The sequence below is a fragment of the Pocillopora verrucosa genome, chromosome 10 (genome assembly GCF_036669915.1).
Source record: "Pocillopora verrucosa isolate sample1 chromosome 10, ASM3666991v2, whole genome shotgun sequence".
NCBI classification, from domain to species: domain Eukaryota; kingdom Metazoa; phylum Cnidaria; class Anthozoa; order Scleractinia; family Pocilloporidae; genus Pocillopora; species Pocillopora verrucosa.
The window spans coordinates 2,812,448-2,832,312 of record NC_089321.1 but is presented as its reverse complement, the minus strand read 5'-3'; the positions used below and the strand labels follow the sequence as shown (position 1 = coordinate 2,832,312).

Genomic DNA, 19,865 nt, shown 5'->3' with positions numbered 1-19,865 from the left:
TCCAAAGTCCTCCAAAACTGGTCTCCTTCGTTTCCTTCGGTTTTAATGTCACACAACACTCTTCTTTCGGGGGGAACTTGGTGTGACATTCCCAGTATACTACCACAAGAAGAATATAGGCTTGGATGAACTCTGAGAAATAACTTAATGACTCTTTTTTTTGTTTTCTGTTTTTAATTTATTTCATATCTTTATTCATTAATAGTTTTGAGGGAAACTTACAGCAGCAGTGCTGTACTGAGATAAATGTGCGGCGAAAAACGATTTAGGTTGTCTTCTGGAAAATCGTTCATTCGCGCTTCACTTTTAACAAAACCCTTGAAAAGTAGATATCTTTGTAAACCTAATAAAAGGTAGAGTCATACGAAATAAAAATTATGAATATTTGGTTTACCGCGAGCCCAGCCCCCTCAAAAGTAAAATTGGATTTCTCACATTCGTGTCACATAAAATGTACAATGGCAATCAAAAAAGTTACGTTGCCTTGCAAGTCCCTCGTCACCTGTCATTAAAATTCGTAACGACTTGTCACTTGCGATCGCAATAAGTCAATCTAATTGCAATTTAAATAAAATGCTCAGGTTACTTCAAAGGAAGTTAACACGGAGATTTTTAAATCCCAGGTAGGGAAATGTTGCTGCACCCTTTTTTTTTTTTTTTTTTTTTTTTTAATAAGAACTGCTTTTCCCTTCTTATAAGAACGTTCAGGCTGAGACTAACCAAAATACTAAAAACATACCAAGAACATACCCAAGCCGAGGGTCAATTGAGAACGTCTTTATTTTGCTCATTTTTCCGTGGAAAGTATAAAAAAGGTAAAAGAAATGTAAAATTGTGGTTTAACAGGACGAAACTGACTTTAGCAGCATTTCTGAGCGAAAGATGTTTACTTTTTCCTTAACCTGAAGGCAAAGTAGAAAAAATTGCAAAAGACCCGTACATGGAGCGCACGTGTTTTTAGAGCGTTTAAAGTTAAAAAGTTCACTTTCGTGAGCCGATGGCTCAGAAGAAAGGTTCCACAAGGTCTGGGTTTTTAAGCTTGGTCAATGAGAAGAAAGTAACGTATATAACGGCCGCTGAATTTGCCCTTTACAAAACAATTGACCATCAACCCGGCGCTTGGGTAGGGCATATGGACACAAGTTTTGCCTCGGGGGGTGGGAATTTGAACGAACCCGGTTGCCCTGGGGTTGCCCAGGGGGAATGCTGAAGCTTCTAATTGATCGACGCATATTGAAAAGGATACATGATGCCATTTTAACTCAATTATTTATTTTTCGTTTTCAATAAACCAACATAAACAACTTACCTTTTGAAATGGTTATTTACGAAAGAGGTCGTCATGACCGCAAATTTTAATCAAAGGTTTAACACCGTTGTAAAAATTTCCCAAATACTAACTGATACAGTCAAGATGTTCTCGACCGATTGTATGACAAATTTTTATCTGGAGTAAAACATAATGAAGACTATTTTAATAACGAATTACACTCTCAAAATATGTGAAATTAGGCCTTGCTCTCTACAATTGAATGTGCCGTTGCAAAGATACTGAAATACCTTTCGTGTGATATTGCCCTGTTTTTCATTTTTAAAAAAGAGGTAATTGTATGGTACTGTTAAGCTCATTTTTTAACAGCTTAGACCGATGCTCTGACAGCCGGGCTCTGACAGCCGGGCTATGACATTTTGGTCGAGCTTGCCAGAAACGGAAGTCATAGTTTTTCATTCTGTTGAATTTCTCTCCGAAAAATAAATATAGAGCAATTATCAGAGCATAAAAACAGAAATCCCGTTAGAATTGTGAATTTAGCTGATAGATCAGTATCATTAAATTTTGCTAATAAAGAATAATCTCTCATTGTATAATTCCAAGATGCTGCTGTTCCTTAGGTAAACTAATACTTTAAGTGACCACACAGTTCAAACAAAAAAGTGAAGCATCTGCGGTTAAGATAACAGACAACAGGTAAATTTTTTTAAGATTTTTAGTGCAGGTTCTGTTTTCGAAGGCACAAGTTAAAAGCGATCAGTTTTTTTAACAGTTCCTACCGATGACGCTGAGCGTTGCTGGGTATTTCATGTTTAAGTGACTCGTTCAGCAACCAATCCCGTCTAATTCAAAGTGCCACTACGGTGCTACTAGATTACGCCTGAGATGTAGTCGCGCAACAAAAAAGATTCTTGAGACCACGCCGATAATTTTCACTGAAAATGAAACATACGCAAGGGTTTATAGCACAATTTGCGCTACCCAGAAGGAACGCAATCGACCCGAAGTGACGGAAACTACATGACGTTAAAACGATTTTTTCCGGCGGAAATAAGTCCATGAACCAGTAGATATTATGTGGTAGCCAGCATATTGTAAACGCTGTCAAGATAGCGATGGACATCTTCAGCACATTCCGCTCTCTTTTTTCACGTTGTTCTCTCGCATTGTCTGATCCCTCGCCAGGAATCGCCTGGGTCTTGAGTTTAAGGAGAATGGAGAGATAAAGTAAGGTGATCAAAACCAAAGGAAGACAGAACATTAAAATTATAACTGCTAAAGCGTAGTTTTCGAAAGACGACGAATTTCCAAAGGTTTCTTCCCATCTCAAAGCGCACCGTACTCGTTCTTTGTTGTCAACGAGTTTTAGGGCGAAGAGGAACGGAGACTGAATAGCCATCGCAACGATCCAAGTGCCCAGAATGAAGAGACGGCACAGTTTTGAACCGATGAGTGGAGAACGAAGAGGAAACATCACAGCTCCAAATCGATCCACTGCTATCAGAATCAGACTCTGGATGGATACAAACGAGGAGACATCTGTAAGAAAATGAGGCAGCTTGCATGACATCTGACCAACAACACCGCTGATTATCCAAGGACCGTTGTTAAGCAGCACCATAAGCTTTGGGGTGAAAAAGAAAATCGGGAAGAGAAGATCGGAAATAGCCATGTTTACAATAAAAAAGTTTATGGGCTTTCTCATGCGTTTCGTCTTGAAGACAATTATCCCAACGAGAATATTTCCAGCCAACGAAAACACGAGTAAGAGGAAGTAAGTGACGGTGTAACCGACTTTTCTTGCTGTAGGATCGAAGCAGTTCGATGACTGTGTGCCATTCATCGTTGCATTTTTAATTCGCAACATCCTCTATATTTTAATGGGATAGCACCCCGGTCCTACTTTCCTTTTCTGCTGGTCTCGACGATCGACTTAGCGTGTGGAAACAGATTCGCTTCGGCTGATGCCATCCAGCTGAAAAAGTGTCACATTTGCATTTTTAATTGCGTCCGAAACTGTCATCACTGCGTTAGTTGGAAATCAAAATTAAAATATGGCTGTAGGATTCTGTAGCGGTACTACTTCCGCTACAGATTGAGGGTTCGAAAAACTTTTGACATTGAAAAAACTACAGCGAGACATTATACAGAAGCTTTTCATATGTAAATTACACTACCAGTCAGTATTTAAACATGTTATGAAGTTTAAATAAAATTGGGGGCGGCAATAAATTTTCCTTGCTGTACAGGCAGCATGGAAACAGCTGGTTAGGGAGGTTTTTTTTTCCGACCGTGTGCATTGTTTCATGAGGCTCGCGACTTTCTAGAGAGCCTCTGCTACATAATGTTTAATTTCATCGACAAGTCCTTTGACGTTTACGGAAACACTTTACACCCCCACAAATCATTCACTTAGGTATGTCCTTTTTCCACTAAATGATTACTACATTTTATATTACTGCGGTCTTGTATTTCACTTATTCAATTAAAAGTGGAGACATCAAACCAAGATATAAGTGGACCGACAACGCTGTTATTTGGTAAGACAAATGGAAATTACATCTTAAAAGCCGCCTTGAGGGGGGAGGATTTGGGAATCACATACTTTCAGGGGGCACATGGGGGGGGGGGAATCAGCTGTCACCAACAGAGTATAAGGGGGGAGCTACAAAAAATTGACAGCTGATTAACAGTCAATATCGGGGGGGGGGGGATACAAAGAGCATCATGGAGCCTTATGGGGGGATCAAATGAATTTTACTAAGACCCAACAAAAATCTCCTTTGCCCGGCGTCGCAAAACGAGCTATCCCTGAATTAATTTCTTGGAGACGGTGTGGGGTAAACATAATCACATTATGTTTAATTAAAAATGTGTTATTTCTACTCCATAGTTATTTTCCTTTTTTCAGATGAATACAATATTCGAGGCAAAAAAAAAAAAGCGACTGAGAGAGTATTTCCAGTAAACTTGAAATCAAGTAACACATTTTAAGCTTTTATGTTTCGACGCCCTCAGTTGACATTTCTTTATTATGATAATGAAGTACTTGAACTGAAAACAAATTGATTAGAAATTAATTGAAAAACTTATTGAAATCAGCGAAGTGGCTTTGGCACCGGAAAGGAACTGGTGCTGAGGTGGGATGGACGACCTTCCTCTCCATGACGCAACATTCGTATTAGAGAAATTGCAGGATAAGCAAACTTCTCACGTTGCTCAAAACTGAAACACATACCGTGAACTCTCGCTTATAAGACTTAGGCTCACACAACTTCGCACGGGAGGGCTTATATCCGAGGGAGGCTTATAACCAGAATAAAGAAAATGCTTCAAAATGATCAAAACGCGTTTTGCAATTACTGGTTTTTTAATTAAGCTTCAAAATGTCATAATAAATAGAGTTCCTATCTCAAGGTGGGAGGGGGTGGGGCTAATATGTGTTTTTAACGGTATCCAAGGAACAGCTTTTGGCCCAAACAAACGTCTGGGTGAAAGAGCTTTCAATTTTGTTTCAACCTGTGTTGTTGGGCTATTTGTTTAAGGGACCGTTGACTTCCTTTTTATGACCAGGATGACACTGGGTGACAGTGCGTACTTTTGTGCCCCAGACGATATTTACATCAGAAACGACAAGAGTATAATTATGCCAGAATCATAGCTAAATAAACATATTCAAAGAGGGGTAAAATAATTTTATTTTGTCAATAACGAAACAGAGCAAAGTAGTGTTTCATTTTTGCTGCTACCACTGTTACTGATATTAAGTAAAATAACTTTGTTTTATGATTAAGGACACAGGGTAAATTGCTTATTATAACTGTAATTCTGATATCGATATTTAGTATATACTAAAACAGAGAATAGCGTTGAAGGCGCGCTGTGGTTGGCTACTCCTTTGGTATTCACCTCCGAGCAACTCGTGCGATTTTTGCGCCTGAAATGATTGTAATCGTTTCAGAAAAAAATGAGTTAAATCATCTAATTATGCCATATTATCTTACTGTTTTAGTATATACTAAAACGATTATTCACCCCAGCGTCGATGGCCAACGGTGGATAATTACCTGGCCACTTTGCGGCACGGTAAATAACAACTATTATCAACCCCCATTTGGGTGAGTAGTCGTTAAACATCATTCCCTTTGGACTGAAAAGCAAGCTTTGTAGGTCAGTATATTAGTCTGTCATGACTTTTCAGGTTTCAAATGACTTCCTTTCATTGTAGATGTCAATGTAAGGAAAATTAGATCCGGAATGTATTGTTTTATTTATCCATCCATATAGCTTATCTCTTATTTGAGTGTTGTACACATAATTGAAATAAAATACCCAAAAGGAACAGTAAGTATTTGATATTGGCTTGATGTTGCCATTTTTTCCATCTTAACCCAGTTAGAGAATGCCAGCATTTCAAATTAAGTAGTCATATCATTGTCACACATACTGGCAGTAACTACTCTTTTGGAACACCACTGGCGCAGTTCTCTCACCCTTCCTGCTCTCCCTCCCCTCCCCCCTTTAAAGGTTGTCCATTGCCAGTATGTGAATAGTTTCTCACAGAATAACTTTGAGACGGAGATCAGGGTCCCAAAAATGTGATTGGAAGTGTGGATTACGGTTTTACTTCGTCTCTCTGTCTTTTCTTTTCTTTTCTTGGTTTTTGCGAAAAAAATGATAGATTAACGCCTTTTAAAGGCGAATCGTAGCTCATGACGTTATTAGTACTACTCAACCTTACAAAAAATTTTCTCCTATCCCAACATCACAATATAATGTTTGTGTCTGTCTGAGCTTGTACGAATATTCTCCATCATACGTTAAAGTCTTAATGATGTACTTCCTGAGGTGAAAGAGGTCCTTCCATTACAGCATTCACGTTGATGTTTTTTTGACATCGTCATCTATACCATAGGCTCTTCTTCGGATAATGATACACCGGTCGACCTCTTTGATTTCCCATTTTTCTCCGAGGGCTCCATAAAAGCAGTGTCTAAAAAGGGCGACACTGACTCTATCAGGCGTCCTGATATTCCACCCTCCTTCTTTTCCTTTCCAGGTCCCTTGATATAACACAGGACGAGGAAACATACAATGAAACATAGAGGGATTGCCATGGTGAATAGAACTCCAAACTTTGTTAATGGCGAAGGTTTTTCGGGTTCTATTCCTGGATCTGAGAAAAAAATGGTGAAAGTGGATAATTGAAAAGTCATTGCTTATCGACTGGGGAAGAAGAATGAAGGATTTTTCGTGGGGAGGGGCGGATAACGTGGTTTTCAGGGGAAACGGAGAAGGGGAACAGTCGTCACCAACAGAGTATGAATGGGGAACAGTAGATAATTAACTGAGTGAGAATATTACAGAACCTAATGGGGGATCAAGTAAACTTAATCGCGACACAACGAAAATCCTCTAATTTCCCCCCTCCCCCCCCCCCCCACTTACTCTTTCTAGGCGATAAATAACGACTGTTCCTTAGGGTGTTTCTTAATTTATTGAGTTACAAAATAATCACTTTTGAGTTAAAAATCTGTCGTCACACACTCACCAGGTGGTTTAGCAGCAGGAGGCTTGGTAAATAGCTTTGTGTCATTCGTGTCCTTTGTGCTTGTAATTCTAGTCTCTTCCCTACTTTTAATTTCGGTTCTAGCCGTCGAAAATTCTGCTGCAATCATTAACATAAGAACAACAACAACTTAAGCGTGCCCGTAATCAAGTTTTTAGCAATGTTTTGAATAGAAAATGACAATTAATTCTAATTATGATAATTAGAGGGTATCAGAACCCTGGAATAATTTAGAAGTTAAAAATGACAAGGAGCTGGATGAAAATTGAATTGAATTTTTAATTGTTAAAGCGGAGGTATAGTATGGCCAGTATCAAACCCTACCCTACAGTTACATACATGGACAATAACATTACAAGATAAAACTAGTTACAGAGAGTATCATCAGTACAATGAACGATGGCGCACCTCAGGACGTGACTGAAATTTTATCAAATAAACAGTTTTAGTCCGTTCCTCGATTAAATTCCAGATCATAGAAAACTCAATGTCTTTTATTATATCTGCCATAATTAGTTCTAACACTGGGAATTTAACATGATTGTTTTGCTGCGGATCTTGCGGATCATCGAAAACAGAAGGCAATTATCTATTTTATGTAAAATCAATGCAACATTAGCGCGAAACTGTAAGTTTTAAGGATAACGCGCCAGTTTTGTGAATTACTTTGACGATGCCATCGAGATGAAGACAAACATGCGATTTTATTTAACTTATACTCACGTGGTCTACAAACTGTGCCATTATTCTCAGTCACGTATCCATCTCTACAATGACAAATGTAACTTCCAGGAGTATTAACACAGAAATGAGGGCATCCACCATTTTCATCTTTACACTCGTCAATGTCTGAGAAAGGGATAAATAGAGAAGAGATAAAGAACAAAACAACAACAACAACAACAACAACAACAACAAAAAAGGATAAAATAATATTTGCGCGACATATTTTATGTTGTGTGAAATACGAGTGAATACCGTCTGGGTAAGTTTAAGGTTTATAAACTTGTATTTGTATGGATTTGAAAGCGGATTATCACAGCTGAGTTACACTACTCATGCTTATGTGAACAAAGACTACTTGAAGTTTTGACCCTTCAAAAGCCGGAGAAGGTTTTTAAAGAGGCTCTGTTACCCGCAAGGATATCAAATGTCTTTGAGCACATCGTAAATGCAGTCAAGCGTTGTATTTAGGTCAATAACAAACATTTTTAGTTTAATTTTTAATATTGTAGTGCACAGTTGAAAATTTCACACTGATAATTACGCAATATGTCATTAAATCATAATATTATTATTATTGTTAATATCGTATAAATGTATCTTGCCTAGATGTGAATTTCACCCAGGCAAATTTGAATATAGTGAGTGGGATGTATCACATATATGCTCAGTAGTATCTCAGGAAACGAAATCCTTTGCCAAGGAGATTTGAAACTTCAAAGAATTTTAGTAGTAGGTGGTGGGCAGGTGATTAGTACCTTGACATTTTCGTTTTTCTTTGGTCGCTGTATAGCCTGTCCCGCAAGAACATTTATAACTTCCAGGGACATTGGCACAACGTTGGCCGCTACAGATATTATTATTGTTACACTCGTTGGCATCTGAAAGAAAAATCAGTTTGATCGCCAAGGAGACCAAGGAACAAGGAAAGAGTTAAAAGTCCAAAACCTTAAGAAAACCATTATAACTCATAGTTTACCTTTTACGCAAATATAGCATCCTCGAGCAGAGCACTCTCTTCCATACCAGTATATACTTTTACTCGGGTGTATTTCTGTGCAGTTTTTGTCTAAACGTTCGTTCATTGGCTCCTTCCTGTGCCATTTTGTGTACTGAGGCTTCACATTGAAATCATCCCGCCACACCCATTGGGACAAATTCTTGGGATTTCGACGGAGTCCTATCCAGGTTCCTTCCGTCAAGCAACGGGAGCTCGAATAACGTGAAGCGACAAAAGCGTTTTGCTCGTCCGAAGTTACTTTCACGAGATCTGCCCCAGTCTCTATACAGCGTTGCCGAGCGTTGGACCAAGTAGCAGTACTGTTGGAGAAGAAATAGCAGTAGCCCGCTAAATACGACCAACGTTTTGGACAAACGTTTCCTAAGAAGAAGAAAATGTTTATGTGGTCAACGAAAAAAATAAATGCAATGACCTTATAGTTTGAAGTACATGACTAAATATTTTTTTAAAAACTTTTTTTAGTAAATATACCTGAACTATTTTGGTAAAGAATTTATAAGCAATGTGCCTTTGAAAGACTTCATTACATTGAAAATTGACCAGAGAAGGCCTACATGTGGGACGTGAATTTCAACCCTAGCTGTTCTTCTGTTTTGAACAATTTCATTTTAAGTGAGGAGCTATCAGCCATCACCAAAAAAAAATTCAACTGAATGGCAGGCTTTCTCCGAAAGATAAGCTAAAAATATTTACATTGAAAATATTTTCATTCCTCTTTGCCTGCGGGTGGTAAATAGGGAAATGATTTCCATCATGTATGTGGTTTTGTTCATGCTGTGATACGCTTACTTATCAAGATAAAGCTAAGTCAAACAATGTGGCTGATTTGACTTCAGGTCCTCTCCGCTATTTCAAATAATTGTGTGTCACTTTTTCATTCTGTTAACATGACTGATTTTCCTTTTTTTTAAACTTCAGTTCACGAAGAAATTTCTGTGAAGTTAAGAGTTTTAATGGATCAGACTCAGAAATTAAAACTTTACATATTACGAGAAGATAATTATTTGTAAAGAAGGGAGGTGGTTTTGTTAAAGGTTGAAAATAGATAATTTTTCATTTGCTATTTCATTCTCACTCAGTACTTTCTCGCCTTCTATAAACACCCCTCGACTTTTACAAAACTGAAAACTGAAAAAAATTGTACATCGAGGAAGCCCTACGTCATTAACAAAAAAGGAAATTTCAAGAATAGGCTCGCGCTAGGAAACAGTACTTGTTTGAAAGAATTACATTTTCAATTTGCAAAACGTGAAAGGAAATTCAATTTTGTGGCACCATTAGGTCTGCATCTGCTCTTAAGTGCACTCGTCAAATATTTCAAGAGAGGCTCTTAGATATAAGCGCCAACACACTACAATTATTCGGAATTACGTTCTCCATATTTTTCATTATGATTTTACATCAAATGTGTAGTATAGCAGCAGAAACAGAGAACATGTCTTATATTTTAGTTTATGTTCGTCGTCTTTTGTCTCGTTTTGCTTTGTTTTTGCAGACATTTTTCAAACCCATGAATGCATATTATCGTCGTTAACTCGCAGTTAAGCCATAAATTGCAGTAAAGAAAAACACCACCCGAACAGCAGATAACGCGGAGTCGTAACGCAATCGCGGTACAGAAGAATGAATGACTTGGATATATAAAATTTTCAATACTGCGGTGAACCATGAGGCAATCTTAATTAGCTTCGGTTTTCCATGATTAATTTTGACAAATTGTATGCTCGGAAATTGCAAATCTTTTAAAAAAGAAAGGAATTGAATTTCCCAGGTGGAAATAGCTAAATACTTAATGGTGAATGTAATTAGGGATAACCACAAGTTATCTATATGCTCAACACAGCTGCCCAAAAAAAATCTCTTTACAAATCATTCTATTTCTGCTCCTTTTAGCACCCAGTTTTACTCCCAAATTCTGGAAGAAACGCAACAGATGTAAGCTAATCAACAAATGGGAAATCGTCTCGAGTCGACCGAGTGATTCGCTGTTTTCTAAGTCTTGATTTTCGGAAACAGCATCGCCGAGATTTTCATTTAGCGCTCGCGTATTTAAATGATTAGTATAAATCGATTTTCATGTCAATAGAAAATTGAGCTCATTTCTCTTAATTCGAAGCGTTTGCTTCTGTATTTTAACACAGAAAACCCTAGGGTCTAATTAAACGTAAAACCCTTAAACCTCGCCTTTTACCCTAGGAGTATTTCAAAGATAAGACAAAAGGGTGCCATTAACCCAAGCTAAGCCTGTTCTCGCGTATTGACGACGAAGGCGAAAGAACAATTAGTAAAGCGGACTCCATAAAAGCTTAGATTGTTTTTTATGAGCAGCCCAATCAATACAGCTAATTACTGGCACAAACCACATAAACTTCCCAATAGATCCATAAAATTTACCAGAATTTCTTAATAAATTTGAAAGAGTTTCAGATCGACCGAGTCAATTTAAGTCTAAATGTTACGGTTACTTCTCCAGCGATAACATTTGGCGATGACATTCACAACCTAGTGTTTGTGTTTTCATGTTCTGCATTTAATTAAATTTCAAGAATTGAGACGGTAATTGGTTGTGTGACGTTGTCCGGTTTGATCAAAAAATTTTTTTTTCGATAAATTCGTTTTCTCGAAAATTAACTCATACAGTAACATTTGCCGAACAAGATTGTGTGATAATTCTGCGCGATATTCATGATAATGTGTGTATCTCCAGCCACCTGTTCAAGCTTATTTGCAAACTAGTTACAAAACATATTTCGCGAACACTACCTTCTTTCTGGATTAAGTACTTCATTCTATCAAATACGTTGGCAAGAAGCATGGCAAATCCATAGTTTTACACGGAGCGTAAACCTCTAGGAAAAACCTCTTTACAGACAAGCTAAAGCTAAAATTGAATTGGTAACAATGAGAACACGCATAATCATGTAAACTAGGCATGAAATCTGGGTCGATATTCTCGACTTCACGCTCTTCGGTATAGTTTCGATTGCATTAGAATTATTTACAGCATTTGAATATTTATTTTGAGGGCCATCTCAGCAATATTCCTCGCAAGAGTTTTGAAGTTCGTTTTCTTTGACTAATAGCTGTACCATGGCGTAACACTGATGAACCGGCAGAGGTAACGTTCTTGTGCTTACGATCGCCTAACCCGTAAAAATTCTAGCTGTATAACCTTTAAATCGCATCCTAAATCTCCAATACTCATACTGAATCCTTTATACATACCTTGAACCCTGCAAAAGGCGTAGAAAACAACGGCAGAAGCGAAAAAGATGCGAAATCCGTGAGCCGTACAGCGCGACATGACAGCGCCATTCGTGTTTTCCACTGGTACGACTGGCTTACGTTGCGTGGGGAAACAAAAGCTCAGTGGGTCGTCGAATAAAATGGCAACAAATTCCAATTTGTTTCCTAAATACAAAACTATTTAAATACTTGACACGAGCACACTGCTTTGCAAACTTAATACTTATACAATAAACACTACGAACAATAACGTTTTATCGATTGCGATTGTAACTGTACACGTATAATTCTCCGGGTTTGGATTCCAATTATTGAATGAGTTTACCATACAAAACATGATATATCTGCATAACGTATGACATAGTTGCATGATAAGTCAACCACCTATCTCGTTTTCCTCAAACAGCCATTGCGAGATTGTTTTAATCGAGGGACAGTTTCTTTGCCGAAAGAACTTTAAAAACAGAAACACAAATTTCATTCCATAATTTGCAGTGATTAGATATTTTAAATGTTAAGGGAATAGCCAATCAGAAAGTCTTGATTTTTTGCCATCTGCTCCTCAGCTCTTATCGAAAAGTTTAATTTAAAAACGACTGGACGCTGTCATATTCTTAAGTACCTGGTGAGTGCTTTTCAGATACTCGAAGCTGCAAATGAAGTTCGCTGTTATCTCAGCTACTATACAGAATTCATTTTTTACTTGTTGCAATAACAGTGAAAATTTATCGATATTTGTCACACGATTGGCGAATCTGATTGGCTCCCTTAGGGTTGACAGTCAAAGTTATTGAAGACACGGGCATTCTTATAAGTGTTTTACACATAGGGGGAAAAACCGTTTACTGAACTAAAGAATACCCTCCGTCTTACGACTGGCCAATCGAGATGACTATTCGACGACAAAATGCAAATTTACTGATAAATTCAAGCTTTCTCAGAAACCGCTCCAAGTGATCAATTTAAACCAGCCGCTGGTAAAGGTCAGTTAAGGCTTTTCGGAAGACGGAAAGAGCTGGTAAAAGATAAACTTTAATTTGTTTCGATTTCCGAATCGAAATCAGGGCCAATGTTTTGAAAAGGAGATGTTACTTTTATTATATGGCAAGAGCAAAAAAAACATAGATAAACTACGTTAAATGTTTTTGTGAAATAATTACAAAACTAAAAAAACAGATTGAGGCACTTAAAAACTTCATGATTCACACCCTTACCAAGGACGTGCGTTAAGTCAAAACCAGATTCATAGTTCGCCATTTTATGGAGTTTTCATTTCGGTCTCTTTGCATCTGAGGCCTTCATTACCTAAAATACATAGGAGACTTCCCTCCGACAATTCGTAGCATTAATTTATTTCTTCGAAAGAAACGTAGACTGAATGTCAAGCTTTTTCTTTTTTACTATATGATAATTTCTATTCCGCTCCGAAGCGGTTCACAACATTGTATTGAAATAATGTGTTGTATGTTGTACTGAAATTTTAAAGCTTAAAAAAATAACTATGAAGGATTTTTCGTTGTTACCCAGCCAGCTTGGTGCCTTCAATTGCCCTTTTAGAATTCATATAGGCGGCCAAGTTATGCCTGGCACGGACATCTCTTAATAATAGTTCGTACAGCGCTTTATTTCATATTTGCAAAGAAAGTGTATATTTCAATTCTTTTCCACTTTCATGATTGCAGCGACAAGCTCGGATCTGTAATCGTGCATCACTCTTGCAAATTCTGCTTCCAAATGGAGGAAAAATTCATCGACAATTGTGGTTTTCTCTTCCACTGTTCGCTCATCGGAGAGACCTGAGTACCAAAAAGATGCTAATAATACTTTCTTCAGCTTGCCTTGCAGGATGTACAGGAGCAGATGGTAACGTTAGACTGCTTTAAGAAATACAGTCTACGCGGCTGAATAGGTGAGTCAGTTCTTCAGTGGGATCCATTATTGGCCATTATTGCATTCAATATTCAATCAAAGCTCGAGCCTTGATACTCTCAAAAAATAAAAAATACGCAGATTTTATATTCTCATGACTCTTCTGTCACTTGTGCCGGATAAATTCCTAGCCACAAAAAACCAGTAATTTTAAAATTATTAAGAAGATAATAAATGAAATAATAACAATTGAAGATAACGTGTCGTTGAAAAAGGAAAATTCTGCTTTTAATTATTCACTTTTATTCTGACTAATCTGGTCTATTAGTTCCGACATTTGGTAAGCAACCTTAGACTTTTAACTCTTATGAGTGACCAAGACAGAATTTCTCCTAACAACAAAAACAGCACAGCCATAGTCAGCAGTGGTAAATACAAAGCCAGGACACACCGGGTAAGATCTTACAGATTCCAATGCTATGGGAACCAGTTCGTTAATGCAGGGTAACGTATCTACGACTTTGGAAGAATAAAAGCCAGATCTTCTTCCTCCATAAGGAATATATGAATGAGGAACCTGGAAATGAACAAGCAGAGTCGTCACGCCACTGTCGAAGAGCGTTGCGTGACGAAACCGGTTAAGAAGGAAGTTATGAGAATAAAGGAATTATCAATAAGGGGATTATTTGTTGATCCAATGGAAAATTCTTCGGAACTTATTGAAAGACAATAAGGAGAATTACTAATGAGATCTTGAGAGTGAAAGAGTTACTGCCGACACACCTGACAAGAAGGTGAAGTTGCCCCAAGCACGCGTTTCTTCCGTTAATGATTTTGCAACCTTCTCTGTGTCTCCAATCTCTAGGCGCATTTTTGTATAGGACAAGGAAATGTTTTGATATCTAGTAACACAAGTGACAGTCCGACCCTCCTCACAGGACTCTCCGCTGACATAAATGGCGACTGCAGCTCTTGTCGTGTCCGCATGTAACTAAGAAGCGTGATCTTATTAACCTCATCCTGTGAAGACATTGTGACATTTGGTACTCATTTTTACTAATCAGTTTTGTCATGTATGTTCTTTATATTCAATTAATTCCTTAAATTATTCCTCCTGTTGTTATTTCATTCCGTTCCTTTCTTGTCTTCGAATTCTTTTAACACCATCTAAGCATTATCCAGATTGTCAAATAATCAAGAGGATAATGAATGCAAAAACAGATAAACCACGATTAGAAACGGTATGGATACGGAACCAAGAGTGGTGGTCTTCATTTCAATTTTCTTATAGGTCTTCGTTGTGAGTCAAATCATCGTAATCGAGAGAAGCACTTAACTCCATGTCAAAAAGTGCGGGTTCATGTCCCCAGGATTAACCAAAGGAAATGATAGGGGCTGCCTGCGATGGACTAATGTCGTATCTAATTCACTGTAAAATGAAGTTTGTCTTAGCTCTGGAGCCAATTTACCCATGGAGCTGTTTTGATACCAATTTTGGGGCTTAATTGACCATTGATATACTTGTAAGAGAAATGAAAATACTTCAAGTCTCATACACAGGATATAAACGCCAGCAGCCATAACTTCTGAGAGCAGTTTTACTTTTTCTTTTCTTTGTTTCTTTTTTTAATCTTAACACACTGATTAGATAATCCTCTGCCAAGCTCTTCCACACATCGTACATTATTTGGGAAAAGGAGAATTTCGTGTTCTTTGTGTCTCCAGTAAAGTGTCCATCGTCATCCACAGCTAAAACTGCCAAGGCTAAGAAAGGTTTATTGTTTATCAGTTACAACGAAGGAAGGGAAAGATCTCTCCATCTCTCTTCTTATTTTGCCCTCCCTCATAATATTAATCATGCCTCTCCCTAACACAGAGTTAAGATGCCACAGAAATTTAATCGCTGTGTGCACTGAACACGATGTAAAGATCCGAAGAAAAGTAGTTGCTTTCATGTAACTCATAATACACTTAATTTGTCAGGATTTTAAGCTACCTACCTCCTCCAAAGGAAAGAATGGGTCCATTCATTGTAAGCGTGAAGTTTCCCAATTCCAAAAACAGCCAATGACTCGCAGCTCCATCGGCTTCATTTGCTCACCGGCAGCTTCAACACACGCCAGCTGAATAGGCTGCTACATACCTAATGACAATTCCTTTGCTCTAGCTAGAAGGAACGTTTCCCAATCCATTGCTGCCTGTCTTGTAAAAAGTTCCCTCTCCTCCTGGTTTTGGGACTGGAGACAAAGTAGACCTCCAGTTACGCTGCATGGTTTTTTGCTCAGCCAATGAAGGGCCACGCTGAACAAACCGAGTTGTATTGAACCACGAGGGAAACACTGTTTGTAAAACTGAGTCTCACTCGCTGCCACGTAAACGTTTGGAAATGAGGTCAAATAACTCTGAGGTCCTGAGATAAGGCCTAAGCAAAAGAAAAAAGGAAGAAAATAACGAAAAAATAAAAAGAAACAGAGAAAGGAGAGACAATGCGCCAGGAAAAATCAAAAGGCAAGAGAGGTACGACAGAGTTTAAGTTTAAAAATCTTTTAAGGTTTCTTGTGTGAATGTCAGTGTTGAAACAATGATGAATGGAAAAAAGATATTTCAAAGCAACATATGAATAAAGGGGGTAAGTTTCTAAAGAAGCTGGGTACTGCGTCGCTGGGAGAGTGTAACTAGGTAATTTGGTATCAACGGAGTTGATAGCGTAAATTGGACACCGTAAAGAGTTTGTAAAGCTGACGGCTCCAGCGTTAGCCCTTCGTCAGAGCGAAAGAAACACTTTTTTTTCTTGTCATATAAACTGGGAACAACTATTTATCTCTGTTCTTGCGAAAATGGAGCTCGTTTGGACATATTTAAGATAAGCTTTAAATAATATTAAACAAAGCAAATACCTTGGACGTATGAAAAAAGGGAAGTGAAGTCATTAACCGGCTGATCCTCGTAATAAACAAGGATTTCCAGCTCATTGCCATGCAACTTTCTGAGCTCTTCAACACACGCATAAATAAGCGACATCGAGGTCCCTCCATCAGCACAGCCATAGTCAGCTGTGGTAAATACAAAGCCAGGACACACCGGGTAAGATCTTACAGATTCCAATGCTATGGGAACCAGTTCGTAAATGCAGGGTAACGTATCTACGACTTTGGAAGAATAAAAGCCAGATCTTCTTCCTCCATAAGGAATATAGGAATGAGGAACCTGGAAATGAACAAGCAGAGTCGTCACGCCACTGTCGAAGAGCGTTACGTGACGCAACCGGTTAAGAAGGAAACTAAACAACTGCAGGTTGTTTATCGCCTACATGTATGGTTCATTCTTTTCCTTGATTTTTATTTTTTATCTCTCTCTCTCCCTCTCTCCCCCCCCTCTCCTCCCCTCTCTCCCTCTCTCTCTCTCCCTCTCCCCCCCCTCTCTCTCTCTCTCTCTCTCTCTCTCTCTCTGCCCGATAAAAACCTTTTTAGCGGACATAGTCTCCTCTACGCTCTTAGCTCTTGATCGAAAATGCTCACGGTGATCAGTTTCAGAAGGAGATACTGAGAGTTTAGACACTTATCTAAGTCGTGAATTAGTTTTTTGACAGTGCTCTGTTTTTACACTATTTCAGAAGCTATTACAGAATTTTCCTCCAACTTTGCAAGTGGCAGTTAAATAACCCACTACATAATGACGGCTGTGTGGTATCTGAGGTAACTGAGTAAGACTTCAGTGAGTGTTCGTCTCAATATTGACCATATCGATCGACGCTTCTACAATAAATGACTGTGAATTTATAAAAATATTATATGTCAACGCGGATTAAGAAAAGATATTGCAAATGCCGCAAATCCCTTACAGGCCTGAATTTTTTTCTATCGTTGCATTGTCGCTCAGGAAAATCATAAAAAGAATCAACGAGGAGAAACTGAAAGAGTCACCGAAAATTTTTCTGCATTAAGATTCTTATAAATGCATATACTGAGCCTTTTTTCAACAAAGAGAGCTTTAATTTACACGAGAATAAAAGAAATGATCACCAACTAAACAGGCTCTTGATTGTTGAACAGGAGTAATGGGCTCCTGTTGTTGAACAAATTCTCCTTATCAGCACCTTAGGAGATGTATAGAAAACAGTCTGGAGAATATGCATTCTGATGTTAGGGCGTAAAGGGTTGACCTCCATGAGCGACTTTATCTAATTTGTTCTAACAGAATCACCCATGACAGGAGCCCGGTAATGGGCTCCTGCCATGAATGAAACATAAAGGTCATGTGAACGAGAAACTGATCAACATCATCTCGAAGAAGCTAAGCTCCTTATTGTTAAAAAAAATTATTCATGTCAGTTCAGTACCAAAGGAAATCTAAAGAAAGAGTATGGACATTATCAAGACAGAAAGGAAAGAAATCACCATTTACATATTGATCAGTTGTTTGTTTAAAGCAAGAGGGTCAATGAGATGATGGCTTTTAGGGCTACAGGTTGAAATTCTGGCTATTTAACGGCTAATGGTTGCTTTCTTTCTATTGTTGTTTTAAAAAATTTCGCTTGACCCTTTTACGGCTAACGGTTAAAATCCGTCAATTTTTGCGTCCAACAACTAAACTTTTTAGCCATTTTACGGCTAACCGTTAACCCCATTGAGACCCTCAAAGCAATAACCTAAGGAAGAGTACGTCTAAGCAACCAGCCCCCGCTCATTGCCGCGGACCCCGAAAAGCGCGGAAAGGTTCAAGCTTCTTTTCTAAAACTCCCTTCTGACCATGAATATTTATTTTTTAACTCTCACGTTGCTTTGCAGGATCTTTTAAAAGTAGCAGTTTTTACTTTATCAGTAATGCAGTCTGGTGTCAAGGTAGAAATCTTTTTTTTTACATAGAGAGATATAAGCGTGATCCACCGCTAAATCTCTGCAACACTCTCACCCTCCCCTCACAAAAAAATAAATAGATAAATAAATAAAATGACTGAGTTTTTGAAGACGCAATCGACTCCTTAAGATTAAAACACAAGGTCAAATGGAAAAATATGAGTTGAAAGTTCTTTTTTTTTTTCGCCTTAAGGAGGCGCCTTTCCTCTGCTTTATCAGCTAATTATTATTTGTAATGTTCTTCCGTTCGGCTATCCTCGTTTAAATCAAATATCCTATCGAATTTTTTTCTTTACATCTTAATGATGATTTTTAGGCATATTTTTTTTCTTTGTCTTACACGAACCATTTGTGCGATTCCAGGAAGCTATATTAAATTGACCTCCCAGGCAGTTTTATTTTCATTTAAACTAATAATAACGATAACAATAATAACGAAAAAATCTGAGCATCCGAGTACTTTTCCTTACATAGTCCAATATTCATCGACTCGGACCAACGTTAATTTGACAGAGTTAGTCTTAATTTGAGAATGCAGTCTTCATTGTGCCAATCTTTATCTTTCAAATAATCAAAGCTTTTCGAGACTTAAACTAGGTCTATAATTATTAAACCATGTTATAAAAGCAACGTGGAATCATGCTGAATTTTCCGAAACGATCTAAGCTGATACACTTCCTGGGGACTGATTGCTTGTTTTGATTCAAAATGATTGTATGTGATTTTTCAAAAAAAATGCATCAAAATTGAAATGATGTAAAAGTTTCATATAAATGTGTTTTCAAATGTAAATAGATATTCTGACTGAATAAGCGTTGCATTCCTTAAAAAAGATGTGGGGAACTGGGAGACGTCTTCTTCAAGGCTTAAAGTTACACTGTCTATTTTATTCATCTGTGAACAGAATATCTTTCGGCTTGTGGCATTTTATGATATGTTGACATTTCCACTGGCAGGTTTTGATAAAGAAGGCCTTGAAGGGTTGTTGAAAATATCAGAGAGCAGTGGTAATAACAAGAAACTCATGAATAAAGCCGTTACTTCAAAGCACAACTTAATGACTGTTTCTGACTCTAAGGTAGCTAATCTGTTCCCTGGACAGCCTGGTAATATTTTGGTAAGGTTGAAATATCCTTGTTGTTATTGTAAATAGAACGATATTCGACTTTCTTCTGTTCCGATGCGTTAGGACCGTGTAACTCGTGTTGCTACAATTTCGAAGTACCTAACGCGAACTATTTCGAAAACTGTACAACCAAGAGAAAATTAGGAGACCATCATTTTCTCTCGTTATTACTTACTGTAAAG

The 19,865-nt window shown here is 37.9% G+C and overlaps 3 protein-coding genes across 5 annotated transcripts; all 3 read right to left on the bottom strand.

The window, feature by feature from the left end:
- Positions 1–1,817: 1,817 nt before the first annotated feature.
- Positions 1,818–3,224, bottom strand: LOC131791213 (substance-P receptor-like). The gene has a single exon (XM_059108548.2). It carries the CDS (start codon positions 3,138–3,140, stop codon positions 2,148–2,150), a length of 993 nt encoding a protein of 330 aa, XP_058964531.2. The 5' UTR covers positions 3,141–3,224; the 3' UTR covers positions 1,818–2,147.
- A 2,311-nt stretch (positions 3,225–5,535) lies between these two features.
- On the bottom strand, positions 5,536–12,269 carry LOC131791182 (uncharacterized). 3 transcript variants are annotated; one of them, XM_059108507.2, is made up of 6 exons: positions 11,812–12,269; positions 8,545–8,946; positions 8,324–8,446; positions 7,566–7,691; positions 6,825–6,941; positions 5,536–6,449 (listed from the first exon to the last, which is right to left on the bottom strand). In XM_059108507.2, exons 1-6 carry the CDS (start codon positions 11,888–11,890, stop codon positions 6,178–6,180), a joined length of 1,119 nt encoding a protein of 372 aa, XP_058964490.1. In that variant the 5' UTR covers positions 11,891–12,269; the 3' UTR covers positions 5,536–6,177. The 3 variants fall into 3 exon arrangements, with proteins under 3 accessions (XP_058964490.1, XP_058964491.1, XP_058964492.1); XM_059108508.2 differs by having other exon boundaries at positions 6,825–6,938; XM_059108509.2 differs by lacking the exon at positions 8,324–8,446.
- A 1,216-nt stretch (positions 12,270–13,485) lies between these two features.
- LOC131791108 (uncharacterized) lies at positions 13,486–17,938 on the bottom strand. Its single transcript, XM_066173530.1, has 4 exons — positions 17,897–17,938; positions 16,599–16,908; positions 15,845–16,123; positions 13,486–13,628 (listed from the first exon to the last, which is right to left on the bottom strand). Exons 1-4 carry the CDS (start codon positions 17,936–17,938, stop codon positions 13,486–13,488), a joined length of 774 nt encoding a protein of 257 aa, XP_066029627.1.
- Between the last annotated feature and the right edge of the window lie 1,927 nt (positions 17,939–19,865).

What these genes read in the sequence shown, in the direction of transcription:
- LOC131791213 (XM_059108548.2), bottom strand. Translation starts at nt 3,140, where the DNA reads ATGTTGCGAATTAAAAATGCAACGATGAATGGCACACAGTCATCGAAC.
- LOC131791108 (XM_066173530.1), bottom strand. Translation starts at nt 17,938, where the DNA reads ATGGCAGGAGCCCATTACCGGGCTCCTGTCATGGGTGATTCT. An exon ending in CTCCTGTCATGGGTGATTCT is followed by an intron (nt 16,909 to 17,896) that starts GTTAGAACAAAT and finishes GTTCATTTCCAG; the next exon opens with GTTCCTCATTCCTATATTCC. An exon ending in AGCAAAGGAATTGTCATTAG is followed by an intron (nt 13,629 to 15,844) that starts GTATGTAGCAGC and finishes TTTGGTACTCAG; the next exon opens with GTCTCTCCGATGAGCGAACA.
- LOC131791182 (XM_059108507.2), bottom strand. Translation starts at nt 11,890, where the DNA reads ATGTCGCGCTGTACGGCTCACGGATTTCGCATCTTTTTCGCTTCTGCC. An exon ending in ATGCTATATTTGCGTAAAAG is followed by an intron (nt 8,447 to 8,544) that starts GTAAACTATGAG and finishes TTTTTCTTTCAG; the next exon opens with ATGCCAACGAGTGTAACAAT. An exon ending in AGAAAAACGAAAATGTCAAG is followed by an intron (nt 7,692 to 8,323) that starts GTACTAATCACC and finishes TCCCTTTCTCAG; the next exon opens with ACATTGACGAGTGTAAAGAT.